At 51.2% G+C, this 17,029-nt stretch overlaps 1 protein-coding gene across 1 annotated transcript in view; it reads left to right on the top strand.

The window, feature by feature from the left end:
- The window catches only part of LOC144945148 (uncharacterized), a 73,228-nt gene extending 56,536 nt beyond the window's left edge, over window positions 1–16,692 (top strand). Inside the window, exons 2-5 of the mRNA XM_078873433.1 lie at window positions 2,330–3,497; window positions 13,803–13,890; window positions 15,083–15,937; window positions 16,590–16,692. Of these exons, the coding sequence (XP_078729559.1) occupies window positions 2,330–3,497; window positions 13,803–13,890; window positions 15,083–15,937; window positions 16,590–16,692 (2,214 nt within the window). The remainder of the gene's footprint in view (window positions 1–2,329; window positions 3,498–13,802; window positions 13,891–15,082; window positions 15,938–16,589) is intronic.
- Window positions 16,693–17,029: the final 337 nt, after the last annotated feature.

The raw sequence follows: 17,029 nt of genomic DNA, 5'->3' as shown, positions 1-17,029 counted from the left end.
GTTCTCCCAAGTTGGTGTTTAACATTGCACAATTTGACACTTGGAATGAATGGGTCTTTTTCATGACCCAAGTGCAGGGGCCGTCAAAGTGTGTAACGCTTGCAAGCGGGCAAAGTGGTAATTGCATCTCGGCACACTTCGGGAGCAGGGCCCCGGCGACACCACTACTCATGCGCTTTGTGTGCCGGCGTTTACTTGGATGTATCGTATTAATTCTCAGCCAAAACACGACGAATGAAATAACAAGATAGCTCACTGACTGCTCAGCCACACTGGGGGAGCGCGCGGGGAGGGGGGGGGAAGAAAAGTTTGAGCTGGCCGAACTCTCGCAAATTGAGTCACCGGAGACGGAGTCGAGTTGACCCGCGGCCAAATTAATCCGGCTGATGGACTTTTTTCTTTCCTGGGCGAGGAGCGATGATGGCACGCTGCTGCGCCACGTGCTGCCTTGGGAATTTGTCTTCCCCCCCCCACACACCTTTTGGATCTTCCGGGTTCTCGTCGCCGCGTTTTGCTGGAGTGCCGCGCGAGAGGAAAAGTTTCGAGAGAAACTCTTTTTTCAAACGGCGGCGTAACAGCGCTACCGTCGCTGGCATGCCCCTTCGCCCCCCCCCCCCACCTAGTGCAAGGGGTGAAATGGAACTGTCCACCACCATCCACCACCTGTCCAATAATCCCTCCCCCCCCCCAGCATCATAGCCCGGTGCCTCTGGACCACCCCCCCCCCGTGGCCTCTCTGTGGTCCTCTCAGTGCAGCTGCACCGCCTTCAAACTCAGTAGCTGTTAAGATCAACCACGTGTTTTTTTTTACCTTCCTCTCAAGTAAGGCGGCGGAGAAACTGCGGGACCTCCGATGACCGTGCCGTGCTTTCACAGTGACCTAGCGATGGTTGCCCACCTGTTCCGGTTGAGTTTTCCCAGGATCGCCCTCTTGTTCATTTGGCTGTCTTTGGAAATCGGTTACGTTTTCCCGGGACATGAATTGGCCCAGTTTTTGTCACTTGAACAATCGTATTCTTCTTTTTCTTCTCATTTCGAATGGCTGCTGATGTAGAGCAACAACTGCAATTTCCCATTCAAGTGGTCAAGCCAGGTAACCGCGTCAGGAGTAGCAGAGTGTATCACCGTAATGTTTGTTATGGATTGGGAATTGCGTCGTCACGTGTTGTACGGTCTGTTCTGGACGACCACAGTCGCACATTGCTGGAGAGTTTTTTCATTTTCCATTTGTCCATCGGGTATCTTGGCATCGACCGCCATGGGTTGTGTCTGCTATTTAGGGTGGACCATGAGCTTCGTGGGAGATCAGAATCAGTTGTACAAGCCCATGCATTGGTGTTGAGCTCTCCCCCTCTTCCGGTATTGTGAGATATTCTTCTGCCCTTGATTCATTCTAGTTTTGCATGGCTCAAAGGTGGCGACCCCGAACGGCAGCAATGGTTGGCAAGGGGCATGGATAACATGTGGACAACCACTTTTTGGCGGATGTGACCCAACTGACGGGCAGCAGTGATGCATGGATAGGCAACTTTAGAACGGTTTCACCTACGCTGCGGTGAAGAGTCCCAGTGAGCACGAAACGGGTCCACAGATGTCTGCCACTGCATCACTGCTGCTGTCAGGAAATGTCGATTGTTTTCTTTGCTTGCATATTGCACAGAGGCCGTTTTGTTTTGACATCTCTTTGTGTTGTTGTTATTGCTGTTTGAAGCAGCATGGTTTTCCAGCCTGTACTATTATTATGTTATTAAACGGAGTATTTAGTAATGCTGCTGCTGCGTTGACAGTGGTGCACGATGACACTAACAGCATCAAACACTCGACACGTTCTTCAATACGTCTGTGTGTGTGTGTGTTGTCTTAAAGGGAAAAAAATATATATAACAGACGACGTTTCGGGCAACGGTCCTACTTCATGTCATGTAATAAAATCTAATATTATCGCGCTATGAAGACGAGACATTGTGCCCATCGGAGTGTGCGGGGGAAGGACAACAAACGAAACACAAGACGCCGTGGTAAAGAAATTAGAAATTAGTTTGTCAATATAGATAATATAATATTGCGTGGCTCCAGTGGCTTCCTAATATCTGAAGGAAGAGCGTTCCAGATGGCTGCAGAAGTGCATCTGAAAGTGCGCAATGTGGTGACTGCCAAAAGCCACCGACGTCGCTGCTGTAAGGATGACCGGAGTTCGCACGATGATGGTTTATGCGCCACGGCAAGATCGGCGAGGTGTCGTGGTTCACTCGCGGCACAGCACCTTGTGCACGTGTGACGAGCGCCGCGTTCTTTCCTCTAAGACCGCAACTCCGTTTTCCGCCCACAGATGTCTTGCGTGAGGCCGCTCTGGGCATGGGGCCTGTGGATGGTGCTGGTCAGCCTGGCACCCGCCACGTGGCCTGGCCTCGGCACTCACGCGCTCCACCCGGACGCTCCCACCGCTCCGGGCCCGCGGCCACCTGGCGCCCGCCCATGCCTGGCGCCGGTCTGCCCGCGGTGGAAAACGACGACGACGACACCGAAGCGCTCGCCGGGGCTCGCCGCGTTGGACTTCCCCGGCCGGAGCGTGAACCCCGCGGAGCGGCGCCCTGGCGGCGCAGTGGACGCCGGAGCCACGGGGCGTCTCCTCGGATCCAAAGGTGCAGCGGCGGCAGAAAGCGATGCCGCTAACCGGATGGCGTTCCCCACCGGCCCAGTTCACAGCAACGCTGTGCACCGGTGGCCAGCAGCTCGATGGACGGTGGCACCGGCGGCGGCGGTGTTGTTCCCTGGGTTGGGCAGCGAGAGTGTGAACGGGCGGTGGACGCGGTCGGTCACTCTGCCGGTGTTGCCGCGGGCAAGGCAGGATTCTCCGGGTGCCGTCATTTCCAAAGCGCCATCGACGGCAACGGCAACCGCGGCGGTGATAGCGCCGCACCGGACGACGATCGCACGGCGGCGGCCGCAGCGGCAGCAGCAGCGGCAGCGTCGTCGTCGTCGCCGACTGACTCGGCGGGGGACATCGACCGGCCGGCCCAAACCTCGGCCGCCCCGGAAGGCCCCGACGGAGGCCCCGGAATACTTGGGAGCCGGCGGCGGCTGGAGGGGCGGCATCGGCGAAGCCGAAACGACGACGTACAACGGCACGGTGGAGTGGGGCCCCACGGCTGCGGACGAGGACCTGTCTTCGATCGAGGACGGGGAGGATTTGCCGAGCCCGGTCGGCGGGATGGCGGCGGCGGCGGCGGCGGCGTCGGCGGTGCCGGCGGCGACGGCGACGACGACGGAGACTGGGGACAGACGTGGGAGCGACGATGGCAGGAAGGTGAACGAGCACGGCGAGAGCGAGGAGGAGGAGGAGGAGGCGGGGACGGGAGGAGACGGCGATGGCGACGGCAGACGGGGAGAAGGGACGACGTCGCCGGTGCGGATCCGCACGCCGGCGAACGTGGACTGGGGGCGGGGCAAGGACATCGCCGTAGACAGGACGCCTGGCGGAGCGGCGCGCTCCAGCGGTGAGATGCGCCGCGTCCGCAGAGTCACCGTGACGGGTCGGTGACGATCGGTCGAGTTAAAAAATCATTCGGATCCAGGAAGGGGGCGAGGGGGCGGGCTGGAGGCCATTGTCCAAGACTAACGTTTTGGGCAAGGATCCCTTTTTATTTTCTCATGTAGGCTTTTTCAATGTCGTGGGTTTACTCTCCAATGGACAACCGGTGTGCTGAACTCGTAACTAATTGCCACGTTTTGTTTGCGTGACAAACCTTACTAATTGGCTGTGTCGGGTGTTGGCAGGTTAAACGACACATTGATATTCACGCGATCTTACCCAACAACGTCCATTACAAATGATCAATAATGGCAGTGTTGTTGACGAATGTGTGTCGGAGTTTTTGTTGCACCCTTATGGTTATTAGGCTTTTGATAGCGTGGCACCCAAGCTATGGAACGCCTTGCCACTTGAAATCCGGCAATCAGAGTCGGTAGATATATTTAAGTCTGCTTTGAAAACCCATCTCTTTAAAGAGGCATGCACATTTCTACACTTGAATTACACTGGTCAACACACTTTTTCTGGCATAAGGTATTCCAACGGTTTTAAGGTAATTTTGGGGTACTGATTCCATGCAATATTTGAGATATCAAATATTGCATTTTCAATAAAAACTGCAGAAGAAAAATATTAAATAAATGTGGATATGTACATAAAATGATATTCTAAACACACTATCCTAAAAATACAGCACTATATTTTAACACTAAAGCAGTCACTGACTCGCAACAACTTGCAATCATAAGTGGCAGAGTTAATTTCGGGTAAAATCAATGAAAATGGGGTATGCCGATAGCATAAAAATGAGATGTGATAGAGCAAATCTGAGATCAGATTTGGAATCAGCACCCTGAAATTAGTCAAAAAAAGCTGCAAAAGTCCAGGCCAGAAAAATAATGTTTTTTTTGTTGTTGACCAGTTTTATAATTCTAAACAAGTTCGGCGACGGCTCGGATCCGAACACCAGATCCTCAATCGTGAAGGTCCCAAGCTCGGCGCAGTGCCCTCCGAGCCACTCCCAGTCGCCCCGATCTCTCTACGCTCCTCCCCCGTCCTCTATGCGCGGCCGTGCGCTGCCGCCGGCCTCGATGGCACCCGTCGCATGAGATGCGCAGAGATCAACACTCTGTTCTCGTTCGCAAAGCGCCGTCGCCAAACCTCACCATCTCGATTGCCGCGCCAGTGTGCGGCACCACTTTTTTGGGGGGGAGAAATTGTGAACGCCATTTATATATTTATTTGTGGAGGGGGGGTGGGTGGCGGGGGTTGCAAAACATCAACGTTTATTTTTCGCGAAGGACATTTCATCATTTTCAAGCGAGTGTAATTCTTTCTACCTCCATCACCCTCACCACCCCCACCCCCTCCCCATCCCCCGGCTCTCATCAACTCTATGCTGTCATTTGCGCGCGGCTCTCAAGTCAACTTCCAAACGACCCAGAAGCACCGCCGCTTAATAGTTGCGCGCGCTTCCCACTCCACGATAAACAAATCTGCCGAGCTGTTATTAATAAGTCATTGAACAATCGCGCGCGTTTGCAGCGAGCTTTATTGCTCATTAATAATGCATTCCCGGAGCTCTGAGTTCCCCCCATCAAGGTGAGATCTGAATCCTCAGAATGCATCTCGACAACACTCTGGCTCTGCATATGTATGCATTCATGTTGAACTTCACCCACGTGTCCGCACGTAGCCAACCGTGCTAATCGGAGGTGCGGTGCTGCAGCGTGCTTCTTCATCCGCTTGCTTCTTCATCCGCTTGCCTTTCATTCGTTCGTTCATTCACGGGGTGGCGGCGTTTGCCAGAGGCTCTGCGTCACGGCCTCACCGAGCCCTAGGTGAGGGGGGGGGGGCGGTGGGGAGAGTTGCTCACGGCAGAGGGCGATGCTTTTGCTGCGCACGCGACACCACTGGAGCCGTGCACAAGCAGAGTAAATTACCCCGCTGTGTACGTCCATGGAGGGGCAACGCGTTTCTGAAAGTTGCAGCGACGAATATCGAAACGACGTATTTGTACGTCGAGGCGATTTACGGGGCAGTAGTGGGTGGTGGAGGAGGACCGGCTGAGAGAAGGGACGGATGACGATGCCGTCAGTGACGTGAGCGTGTGGGGTTTGAGGCGACAGCAAATCGGGGTTCACGGTGTTTATAATCAAGTGATGACGTATGTGCGAAACGACGTAAATGGGGGGAGATGTCCACTGCAATCGTTCAGCTTTGGGATGTTTGGGCAAATACCACAGCAGTTACATCGTACGTGGTTTTATATATTTATTCTTAGCTCTGGGAGGAAACTGAAGAAGCCAGAGGAAACCCATGCTGAACAGGGGAAGAAAATGTAAATTCCATGCAGAAAGGGCACTGGGACCAGGGATCGAACCGCATCCCTTCTTGCTGACACCTGCAAATCAAACAAAATTCACCAAACTGCCACGTTGTAACTCCTCCGCGGAGAGCGCACCGATCGGGGGCATTGTGAACTGTGATCATAACGGGGAGCGCACTTGTGAAGGTTACTTGGTTTGTAACGCAGACGATGGTGCCATTTTTAGTAGCCAAGATACCTGGCTATTTTACATAGAGACCCATAGAGATACATACCACGTAGAACAGCCCCGCTGTTCTACGTGGGACATCCGCCCATGGTGGTGCTGCATGATCACAGAAGGAGTCGCGGCGACGGAGATGAAACGACCACAAAAAACCCCCACCAACAGTGCCTGGAATGAGTAACAGGGTCCTCGAAGGAACAGTGCACGGCTAACGTAAGCGCCCTGGTGTTGGTGCAAGGCATGAAATCCGAGGGTGGTGGTGGTGGTGCTGGAGGGGGTAGTGGCAGTGGTGGCGGTGGTTGTGGTGGAGGCTGTGGTGGCGGTGGTGGTGGTTGCGGTGGTTGTGGTGGTGGTGTAGCCGGTGGTTGCGATGATGATGATGATTGCGGTTGTGGCGGTGGTTGCGGTGGTGGCGGTAGAAGCGATGGAGGAGTTCGTGGTGGTGGAGCTGGTGGTTGCGATGGTTGCGGTAGAGCCGGTGGTTGCGGTGGTGGCGATGGAAGCGGTGGAGGCAATTATCGCTGTCAGCGGTAAAACTGCGTGCGCCGCAGGCGTCTGTCGACCGAGTAAACTGGAAAGGAAGGAATCGTGCAAATGATGGATCCTTGAGTCATGGCAACGTCATCACCACCCCCCTTTGCGATGTCCTTTAAATAGAAATCGTTGCTCCAGATGTTGTGAGCGTAGGCACGCAGCAAAAACTAAGAAAACCAGCCTTGTATTATACGAAGTATAATAATGAAGTACTCGCAATAAAGCTGCAAGGGTGGGCTTCTCTAAACGAAGGCAAATGTCCTTAAGTGCTGGTAAAGTGCTGACAGGGTGTGGGCAGGATTGCTGTCATTGTCATTGCTGTTGTCATCGGAGTTGCCGCTGATGCTGCCGCCGCCAGAATTCAGCAGGGCAGCATCGGGGGGCAGCGAGCCTCATGGCGCCCGGCAGGGCCGGCTTGGAAGACAAGCGAGCCGATCATGGGTCACCAAATGGGTCACTTAACGGGTCATCTAACGGGTCACCGAACATGTCACCTAATGGGTCACCTAATGGGTCACCTAACGAGTCCCCTAATAGCTCATCTAATATGTCACCTAACGGCTCACCTAATGGGTCAACTAATGAGTCACCTAACAGCTAACCTAATGAGTCACGTAATGAGCCAACTAACTGCTCACCGAATGAGTCACCTAACGGCTCACCTAATGGGTCACCTAATGGGTCACCTCATGGATAACCTAATGCGTTACCTAATGAGTCACCTAATGGGTCACCTAATGAGTCCTCTAATAGCTCATCTAATATGTCACCTAACGGCTCACCTAATGGGTCACCTAATGAGCCACCTAACTGCTCACCTAATGAGTCACCTAATGGGTCACCTCACGGGTAACGTAATGGGTCACCGAATGAGTCACCTAACGACTCACCTAATGGATCACCTAATGGCTCACCTAATGGGTCACGTAATGGGTCACCTCACGGTCACCGAATGAGTCACCTAACGGCTCACCTAATGGGTCACCTAATGGGTCACCTAATGGGTCACCTAATGGGTCACCTCACGGGTAACATAATGGGTCACCAAATAAGTCACCTAACTGCTCACCTAATGGGTCACCTAATGAGTCACCTAACGGCTCGCCTAATGGGTCACCTAATGGGTCACCTCACGGGTAACATAATGGGTCACCAAATAAGTCACCTAACTGCTCACCTAATGGGTCACCTAATGAGTCACCTAACGGCTCACCTAATGGGTCACCTAATGGGTCACCTCACGGGTAACATAATGGGTCACCTCACGGTCACCGAATGAGTCACCTAACGGTTCACCTAATGGGTCACCTCACGGGTAACGTAATGGGTCACCGAATGAGTCACCTAACGGCTCACCTAATGGGTCACCTAATGGGTCACCTCACGGATAACCTAATGAGTCACCTAATGGGTCACCTAACGGGTCACCTAATGGGTAACCTAACAGGTCACGTAACGGACCAATAGCGTCTCCCTCTGCTCGAGTGAGCATTTGGTCGACGCTCGTCTCCGGGGGGAGATGCTGAGCCAGTGATGGAAATTCAACATTACCATGGCATGCCTCAGTTGCTCCACAGGGCGGCCGTGACAAACCGATGAGTTGTTGAGATTCAAAGTTGCTCACAATTCGGTTTGTTAATTCAATATGATTTTAGTTTTTTAAGTTGTAATGAACGTAGCGGTCCCTAGCATCAAGTGAATGTATTTCTTACGATATATACAAGTGTAAAACCGCGACTTTTACATCTAGAAAGTTGTATCCACCCACTCGCGCACTGACCCATCCATCACTCACACAGCCGTTCACTCAACCACTCACTCATCCACCTGCCTCCTCACCAACCCACTCGCTCACTTTTCCACACAACCACTCACCGACCCACTCACTCACCGACTCACCTACCTACTCACCCACTTACACACCCATCCACTCACCCAATTACTCATCCACTCACTCAACCACCCACCATCCATCTACCACTCACTCGTACACCTAGCCCTCTTGGCAATCAAGTCGACACCATACCCAGGTGGAGTAGCTTGTTCATCATAAGTCGATGTCATTCGATCAACTATTATGAGCCATCTCTTGTCCGACCCAGATCCTATAACTGCCCTGAAGGTACCAGCTTCTTGACACGTAAAACGCCTTGGCATGTGGGACGTGAGGAGTCACGCTCCTGTAGATTGCAAAGTAAGGGAAGATGTCACTTAAGTAGTTTCATGCAGCTGAGCAAATGTTTCTTCTCTCCTGGTGACCCCACAATACGCCGCTGCTGTTCCTTCGTTTTGAACAAACTGTTCAGTGACGCTACTGGATCTTAACAATAGACTGGTGTTTAATGGCGTCGCTAGACAACAGACTGACAGACCAGTGTCTGATGGGGTGTCTAGACAATAGACTGATAGACCAGTGTCTAATGGGGTGTCTAGACAATAGACTGATAGACCAGCGTCTGATGGGGTCTCTAGACAATAGACTGATAGACCAGTGTCTGATGGGGTGTCTAGACAATAGACTGATAGACCAGTGTCTGATGGGGTGTCTGGACAATAGACTGATAGACCAGCGTCTGATGGGGTCTCTAGACAATAGACTGATAGACCAGTGTCTGATGGGGTGTCTAGACAATAGACTGATAGACCAGTGTCTGATGGGGTGTCTGGACAATAGACTGATAGACCAGCGTCTGATGGGGTGTCTGGACAATAGACTGATAGACCAGTGTCTGATGGGGTGTCTAGACAATAGACTGATAGACCAGTGTCTGATGGGGTGTCTGGACAATAGACTGATAGACCAGCATCTGATGGGGTCTCTAGACAATAGACTGACAGACCAGCATCTGATGGGGTGTCTAGACAATAGACTGATAGACCAGCATCTGATGGGTGTCTAGACAATAGACTGATAGACCAGTGTCTGATGGGGTGTCTAGACAATAGACTGATAGACCAGCATCTGATGGGTGTCTAGACAATAGACTGATAGACCAGCATCTGATGGGTGTCTAGACAATAGACTGATAGACCAGCATCTGATGGGTGTCTAGACAATAGACTGATAGACCAGCATCTGATGGGGTGTCTAGACAATAGACTGATAGACCAGTGTCTGATGGGGTGTCTAGACAATAGACTGACAGACCAGTGTCTGATGGGGTGTCTAGACAATAAACAGACAGACCAGTGTCTGATGGGGTGTCTAGACAATAGACTGATAGACCAGTATCTGATGGGGTGTCTAGACAATAGACTGACAGACCAGCATCTGATGGGGTGTCTAGACAATAGACTGACAGACCAGTGTCTGATGGGGTGTCTAGACAATAGACTGATAGACCAGTGTCTGATGGGGTGTCTGGACAATAGACTGATAGACCAGCATCTGATGGGGTCTCTAGACAATAGACTGACAGACCAGCATCTGATGGGGTGTCTAGACAATAGACTGATAGACCAGCATCTGATGGGTGTCTAGACAATAGACTGATAGACCAGTGTCTGATGGGGTGTCTAGACAATAGACTGATAGACCAGCATCTGATGGGTGTCTAGACAATAGACTGATAGACCAGCATCTGATGGGTGTCTAGACAATAGACTGATAGACCAGTATCTGATGGGTGTCTAGACAATAGACTGATAAACCAGCATCTGATGGGGTGTCTAGACAATAGACTGATAGACCAGCATCTGATGGGTGTCTAGACAATAGACTGATAGACCAGCATCTGATGGGTGTCTAGACAATAGACTGATAGACCAGCATCTGATGGGGTGTCTAGACAATAGACTGATAGACCAGTGTCTGATGGGGTGTCTAGACAATAGACTGACAGACCAGTGTCTGATGGGGTGTCTAGACAATAAACAGACAGACCAGTGTCTGATGGGGTGTCTAGACAATAGACTGATAGACCAGTATCTGATGGGGTGTCTAGACAATAGACTGACAGACCAGCATCTGATGGGGTGTCTAGACAATAGACTGACAGACCAGTGTCTGATGGGGTGTCTAGACAATAGACTGATAGACCATCGTCTGATGGGGTGTCTAGACAATAGACTGATAGACCATCGTCTGATAGGGTGTCTAGACAATAGACCGACAGACCAGTGTCTGATGGGGTGTCTAGACAATAGACTGACAGACCAGCATCTGATGGGGTGTCTAGACAATAGACTGACAGACGAGTGTCTGATGGGGTGTCTAGACAATAGACTGATAGACCATCGTCTGATGGGGTGTCTAGACAATAGACTGACAGACCAGTGTCTGATGGGGTGTCTAGACAATAGACTGATAGACCATCGTCTGATGGGGTGACTAGACAATAGACTGATAGACCAGTGTCTGATGGGTGTCTAGACAATAGACTGATAGACCAGTGTCTGATGGGGTGACTAGACAATAGACTGATAGACCAGTGTCTGATGGGTGTCTAGACAATAGACTGATAGACCAGTGTCTGATGGGTGTCTAGACGATGTGCAAGCCAGTTTAAAGTTGCTTTTAGATGTATTTGTTTATTAGTCACAGTAAAAAGAATAATTGGATTTGGTAAAAAAAAAAAAACCTCGGGAACTTTGGCAAATGCTGCGCATTAATGTTCTATCATTAAGACCACAGAGTCTCAAAATATTCTCACTCCTGCACTGTGTCGGTGATTAGATGTCAGCTACTTCGCATAATATGCAGGAGGTTGTGGGTTCGATCCCGAGGTGAAAGGCAGCTGGCCAATGAGTCACCACCAACAATTTTCCAAGCTCTGTTGTCCTCTATTTAGGCCATAAGATGGAAATACAGAAAAAGAGTATTGAATCTATCCGTGTGCATATTTCAGCATTGTGCCCTCAAAAATGCAATGCGTCCCATGAACAATAATCTTGCCACTTACCGATGTCTACGTAAATATATAAATCAATGCTACTGCTCTTAACATTCCTTCAACTGTCCCACCATCCAGCCAGAGCTGTTGCCTTAAATAATGAAAGATAGAGCGGGCCCTGCCACTGTCACGTGTAGTGTGTACGAGTGACTCAGTCTATAAGAGGATGATCATTTCCCAAATGTCATCATGCCACCTTGACACCACTTTCATAATAACTGAGCGTGTTTCGATTTAAAGCTTTCGTGACTGCAGGGATTCATCTTCTTGGTTCTTTCGGTAAAGTCACGTAGAAGGAAAATAATAAAATAATAAAAATAAAAACATAATAAAATAATTCTCACGACGTTTCGGCCACAACGCAAGCAGCCGTCTTCAGGTGGAGAACAGGTCTGTCATTCAGACTCTGCCTTCTCGACAGACCTGTTCTCCACCTGAAGACGGCTGCTTGCATTGTGGCCGAAACGTCGTGAGAATTATTTTATTATGTTTTTTATTTTTTTTATTTTCCTTCTACGTGACTTTACCGAAATAACCAAGAAGAACTGAGCGTGTGTTTAGCTACAATAAATAGTGTGCATAAACTGTTCTGCTTACAATTTCTTTCAAAAAAAAAAACACTCTGTTGTAAAAAAATATATATATACCTATCAAGAAAAGAAAGAGATTTCTTGCAAATTGGATTGGATGCAACGTGTAACAGCAGCCATATCTGCCACGCTGCATAACAAAAGAGGCGTCAATATTTCTCAGCTGTTCCGTGGAAAATAAAGGCTCGCTCGTGTTCCATGAAGCCACAACAGGAACACATAGCGCCGCCACTGCTGCCACCAACACAGGACACGCACGGCTGCTACTGCTGCCTAACTGCCTTGGTCAAAGGCGATTAATAGCCCGAGCGGATCTGTGCAATTTTCGTGGTGGGGCGCCACTTTCCAAGGATGCTGGCGTGTCGTTGAGACTCCAGCGCGCAACTCCCTCTGCAATGTTCCCCCCTTGCCGACCCCTACCCATGGATGGACAACCGTGCGAGACACAAAGCTCCATAGCTCATCGGGTTCTTCTGGAATAAATGCACGCACAATACGTTATTTAAACTATATGACTTTTTTATCACCAGGTAAGGCCCACTGAACTATATGGCTTTGTTTCAGAAGTAACCTGGCCACAAATGATAGCTCAACAATGTGGTTTATCATCATGTGGAAATTTATAGTTGCCAAATACTCTAAATGCATGTTTCTAAACGTGGAGGGAAAAACGGGAGGACTCAGAGAAAAATCCACATGACCACGGGGATAACGTACAAACGCCAAATATGCAGGCGTCAGGGTAGGAATCGAACCCACGACCACCTGTATAACAGGCGAGCTAATAGTGCACTCTGGCAATGTGCAAGCGCAATCCTGATTGTCTTCAAAGATTTAGCACAATCAGGAGTATCTGGGTAAATTGGTAAAAAGCTACATTATGGTATAATGAGAAGTGTAATTTGAATACAACGTATGCCATAGTTCGGCTGCAGCACATTACTCCACTTCAAAAGAAACAATTTTTTACAGTCTGTGCTTGCTTTCAAAGTCAGGCCCCAGACTATCCAATCAACCAGCAAAAGAAATGAGCAGACAATATATCTCCTTCGTGTATCTGTCCCTCCACATAACAAGTGCATACATTTTTATACTTCGCGTCAACCACATAGTTGTCTGAGAGTGTACAATGTCGGAATACTGTGTTTCATCAGCAGTCAAGTTTGCTTGGGCCAATGCTGGTGAGCTGAAAACATGTAATATCCTAAGATCCGCTATTTAACGTGAAGGTCCACGTTGCAATGCAAATACCTAACACAACCTAATAAATTGCGTCATATCTTGTGGTTGCCTTCTCTGTGTTCACTGACCATGGTTCTGAATGGCAGAATCAGAATACTGTATATATATTTATACTGGAGAAATCTGATGAGCTATGAAGCTCTGTCTCACAGATGTCCAGTAGTTTCACAGATGACCGTGTGTGTTCCTGTCCATGGATCTGAAAGGCTTTGTGTATTCGCTGTCCATGGGGCTGAACGGCCGGTTGTGTTCCCTGTCCATGGTGCTGAATGGCTGTGTGGATTTCATTTCCATGGTGCTGAATAGCTCTGTGTATTCGCTGTCCATGGGGCTGAACGGCCGTGTGTGTTCTATGTTCTTGGTGCTGAACGCCTATGTGTGTTCCCTGTCCATGGTGCTGAATGGCCGTATGGGTTTCCTGTTCATGGTTCTGAATGGCTGCGTGTGTTCCCTTTAGGTCTCACTGCGCGCCAGGTCACCACCATCGTCAGCATTTGCTCCATCAGCTTCGTGGTCATTGCTGCTGCTGTTGTCCTGCGAACCAGGTGATGGTCGTTACGATGATTATTATCAGAGTGACGATACATACGTTCATCAATTAATGTTAATTCGTCAGCTCACGGTAGACGCATCGATTCTTGTGTCTAACGGTCGATGTTTTTAATATTCAATGTTAGATTGGCATGCATCACAAGAGGCGCTACAATTCACCACTGTAATAAATATATTATTGAATCGAATCGTGACACAAAATCTTCATAATTCATTGAATTGTCATGGGGTGAATAGTTACACACCTTTATTAATGAATCATTACACCCTTAATGATGATGTAGTATTTATTCCCGTTTTTTATTTCAAATACGATTGTTGCTAGCTTATCGATTACGTAAAAATGGAAAAAAATTATTGTGGGAAACACTACAGAGCTTGATACAAATCTATCACATACAGCATTATAATCAAACGTTATCACAGGGCAAGCTTATTCTTAATTACACTTTATTAATGTTGGTTATAAAATCCTCCATTATGTCATAGAGGGACTCGTTCCAATCATTGGCTATTATAACAATGATAGCTATTTCGAAAACTACTACAGGGCAAACGTCCCTTATTCAGCAGACGTTTCTTCCGGAAATCGGCTTTAGGAAACTTTCTCATGAGTTTTGTAATAAACAGCACCGCGTGGTACCCGAGGACAGGTGCTGAACGATGATCTGGTCGCGATGTTTATCTGCTAGACTCACGGGGACTTATTTCCCCAACGCTCGCTGGCACTCTGTGAAACCAGTCGTCTTCTTTAAAACGATTGAAGACAACGGAAGAAAGTGTAACCGCTGATATCTTCTTCATCGCCTGTCCACTCTATCCATCATCATCATCATCACGCCACCGTCTCCACCACCTCCTTGTCCCGCTCTCCTTGTGTCATCCCTGCCAACTCTCTCCTCCACCACCCACAATGGCACCCTCTCCACAAACCTCCGTATTCCTCTCTCCACCACCTCATCGCATCACCCCACCTCCTCCTGCCCACTCATCCACCGCTCCTTTCACTTCTCTTCTTTCCCACCGCGACTGTGACCCCTCACCTCTCAACCACTGCCCCGATCTCCCTCGCCCTCTCAACCTCTCACCCGTCACCCCCTCCTCTGCCCTGCCCTGCAACCGTCGGACATGGGGCTTCTGCTCGCCCACCTGACTGCCCGCTCTGCACGCTCGCCCGCACCGCAGCTGGGTGCGCTCTCGCAACCGCCGCAACGTCCTGCAGCGAGACGGGGGCAGCGGCATCGAGGAGACCTGCCCCACCGTCTCGCCGTTCCACGCTTGCAAGGCCGCGGCGGCGGCGTCGGCAGCGGCGGCGGCGGCGGCCGCTTCGGCGGCCACCTCGTCCATGACGGCGTCGTCGCGCGTCGGGACGTACGCCCCCTACGCCGAGCCGCCCTCGCCGGAGCCGGCGCGGCCGCCCTCCTCCTGCTCGACCGCGCCGGGCCAGCCACAGATGCTGCAGCACCTGGCCCAGCGTGCCCACCACCAGCTGCAGGGCCAGCCGCAACACCACCCCGCCGCAGCGCATCACCACCACCACCACCCGCCGCCGCCCCACCACCAGGCGCACCACCACGCTGCGTCGCACCACCACCAGCAGCAGCAGCAGCAGCACCTGCACGTGCTTCATCAAAAGCAGCAGCAGCAGCAGCACGAGACGATGTTGCCGCCGTCCGTTTCGGCCGCGATGCCGGCGGTGGCGCGCGGGGCGGCCCCGGCGGCTCTGCAGTGCGCGCCGTCCGTCTCCACGGTGACGGCGGTCATCTGCGAGCGCCCGCGGGAGAGGCCGGCCGAGGGGCAGATGATGCAGGCGCCGCAGACGCTGGCGCAGATCGCGCCGCCCGCCGCCACCGCCGCCGCCGCCGCTGCGTCGATCGTCCCGGGCCTCCCGCTCGGGCCGCGCCTCTCGCTAGTGTCGCTGCCGGGCCTCGTGCCAGCCGGGAACGCCGCTCACGAGCCGAAAGTGCAGCAGCAGCAGCAGCAGCAGTATCAGCAGCAGCAGCTGCTGTTGCAACAGCAGCAGCTGCAGCAGCAACAGCTGCAACAGCAGCAGCAGCTGCAGCAACAGCAGCAACAGCAGCAGCAACAGCCGCTGATACCAACAATCTACAAAGTTCCATACGGCAGCAACAGGTAGGTGACCTAGGTGTTCGCATGCCAATAGGTCATAGGTCAGCCACTGAGTGGTGGGGGTTGGCGGGTCACGCGCAGACGGAGCGATGACGACGGTGGTGATGGCGGTGATGGTGTTCATGTGTGAGATGTCTGACTGCAAGGCAATGATGAAGCGGTGCCAGGCAGCTGGCAGTACAGCAAGTAGGGTTTTTTTTTAATGCTTGATTTCTTCTGGCAGACGCTGTCTGTCAGAGGAGTTTGCGAGTTGGGGGGGGAGGCGGGTTCTCTGGGTGCTCTGGTTTCCCTGCTGTGTGCAAATCATTCTCACAGAAAAGTAATTGGCCAAGCGAGTTAAGCAGGGGGCGGGGCTGCTTAGAACGAGACTTGAGACTAGTCGAGGCTGTTGCGGGGGGGAGGTGGTGGTACGGTTCAGTAAAACCAAACGGCATTGCCTCCGCACGATGCGTTGTGTGTCCGCCGACGAAGCTTTGTTCCTCCGGCGATGAATGAACGTCCTCGCCGGAAGGTTACAAGGGAATGGACGTGGTCGGTGAACCTTTTTTTGTTTCGTTTGAAGAAGGCTGCACAGCGACAACTACGATCCAGAGGGGGCGGCGCTCTGCGTCGTAGCGAACGCGACTCCTTCTCGTCCTGGGGCAGGGTGGATTTGCGAGCTTTGACAACGTTCCTTCGACATATTCTTGGCTCTTTCGGTAAAGTCACGTAGAAGGGAAAAGATAAAATAATATCAATATTGTTTTATATTTATATAAATTTTATTATTTCCCTTATATGAATCCCTGCAGCCACGAAAGCTTTAAATCAAAATTTACGTTCCTTTAACACTTGTGATAGGTGGGGTACTGGGGGCTGGGGGCAGGGGGCAGGGGGCAGGGGTACAGGCAGTTACTGGAGCTTCCTGCAATTACTGTTACAATGTGAAATAATGAACAATGCTTTTGTCAATTCACTGCTGGCTGAAGGGTCCCCCAAAGTTACGGGTTGACCATACTTCAC

This window comes from Lampetra fluviatilis, chromosome 36 (genome assembly GCF_964198595.1).
Source record: "Lampetra fluviatilis chromosome 36, kcLamFluv1.1, whole genome shotgun sequence".
NCBI lineage: Eukaryota > Metazoa > Chordata > Hyperoartia > Petromyzontiformes > Petromyzontidae > Lampetra > Lampetra fluviatilis.
Note: the sequence above shows the minus strand (reverse complement) of the source record. Positions and strands in the feature narration are given on the sequence as shown.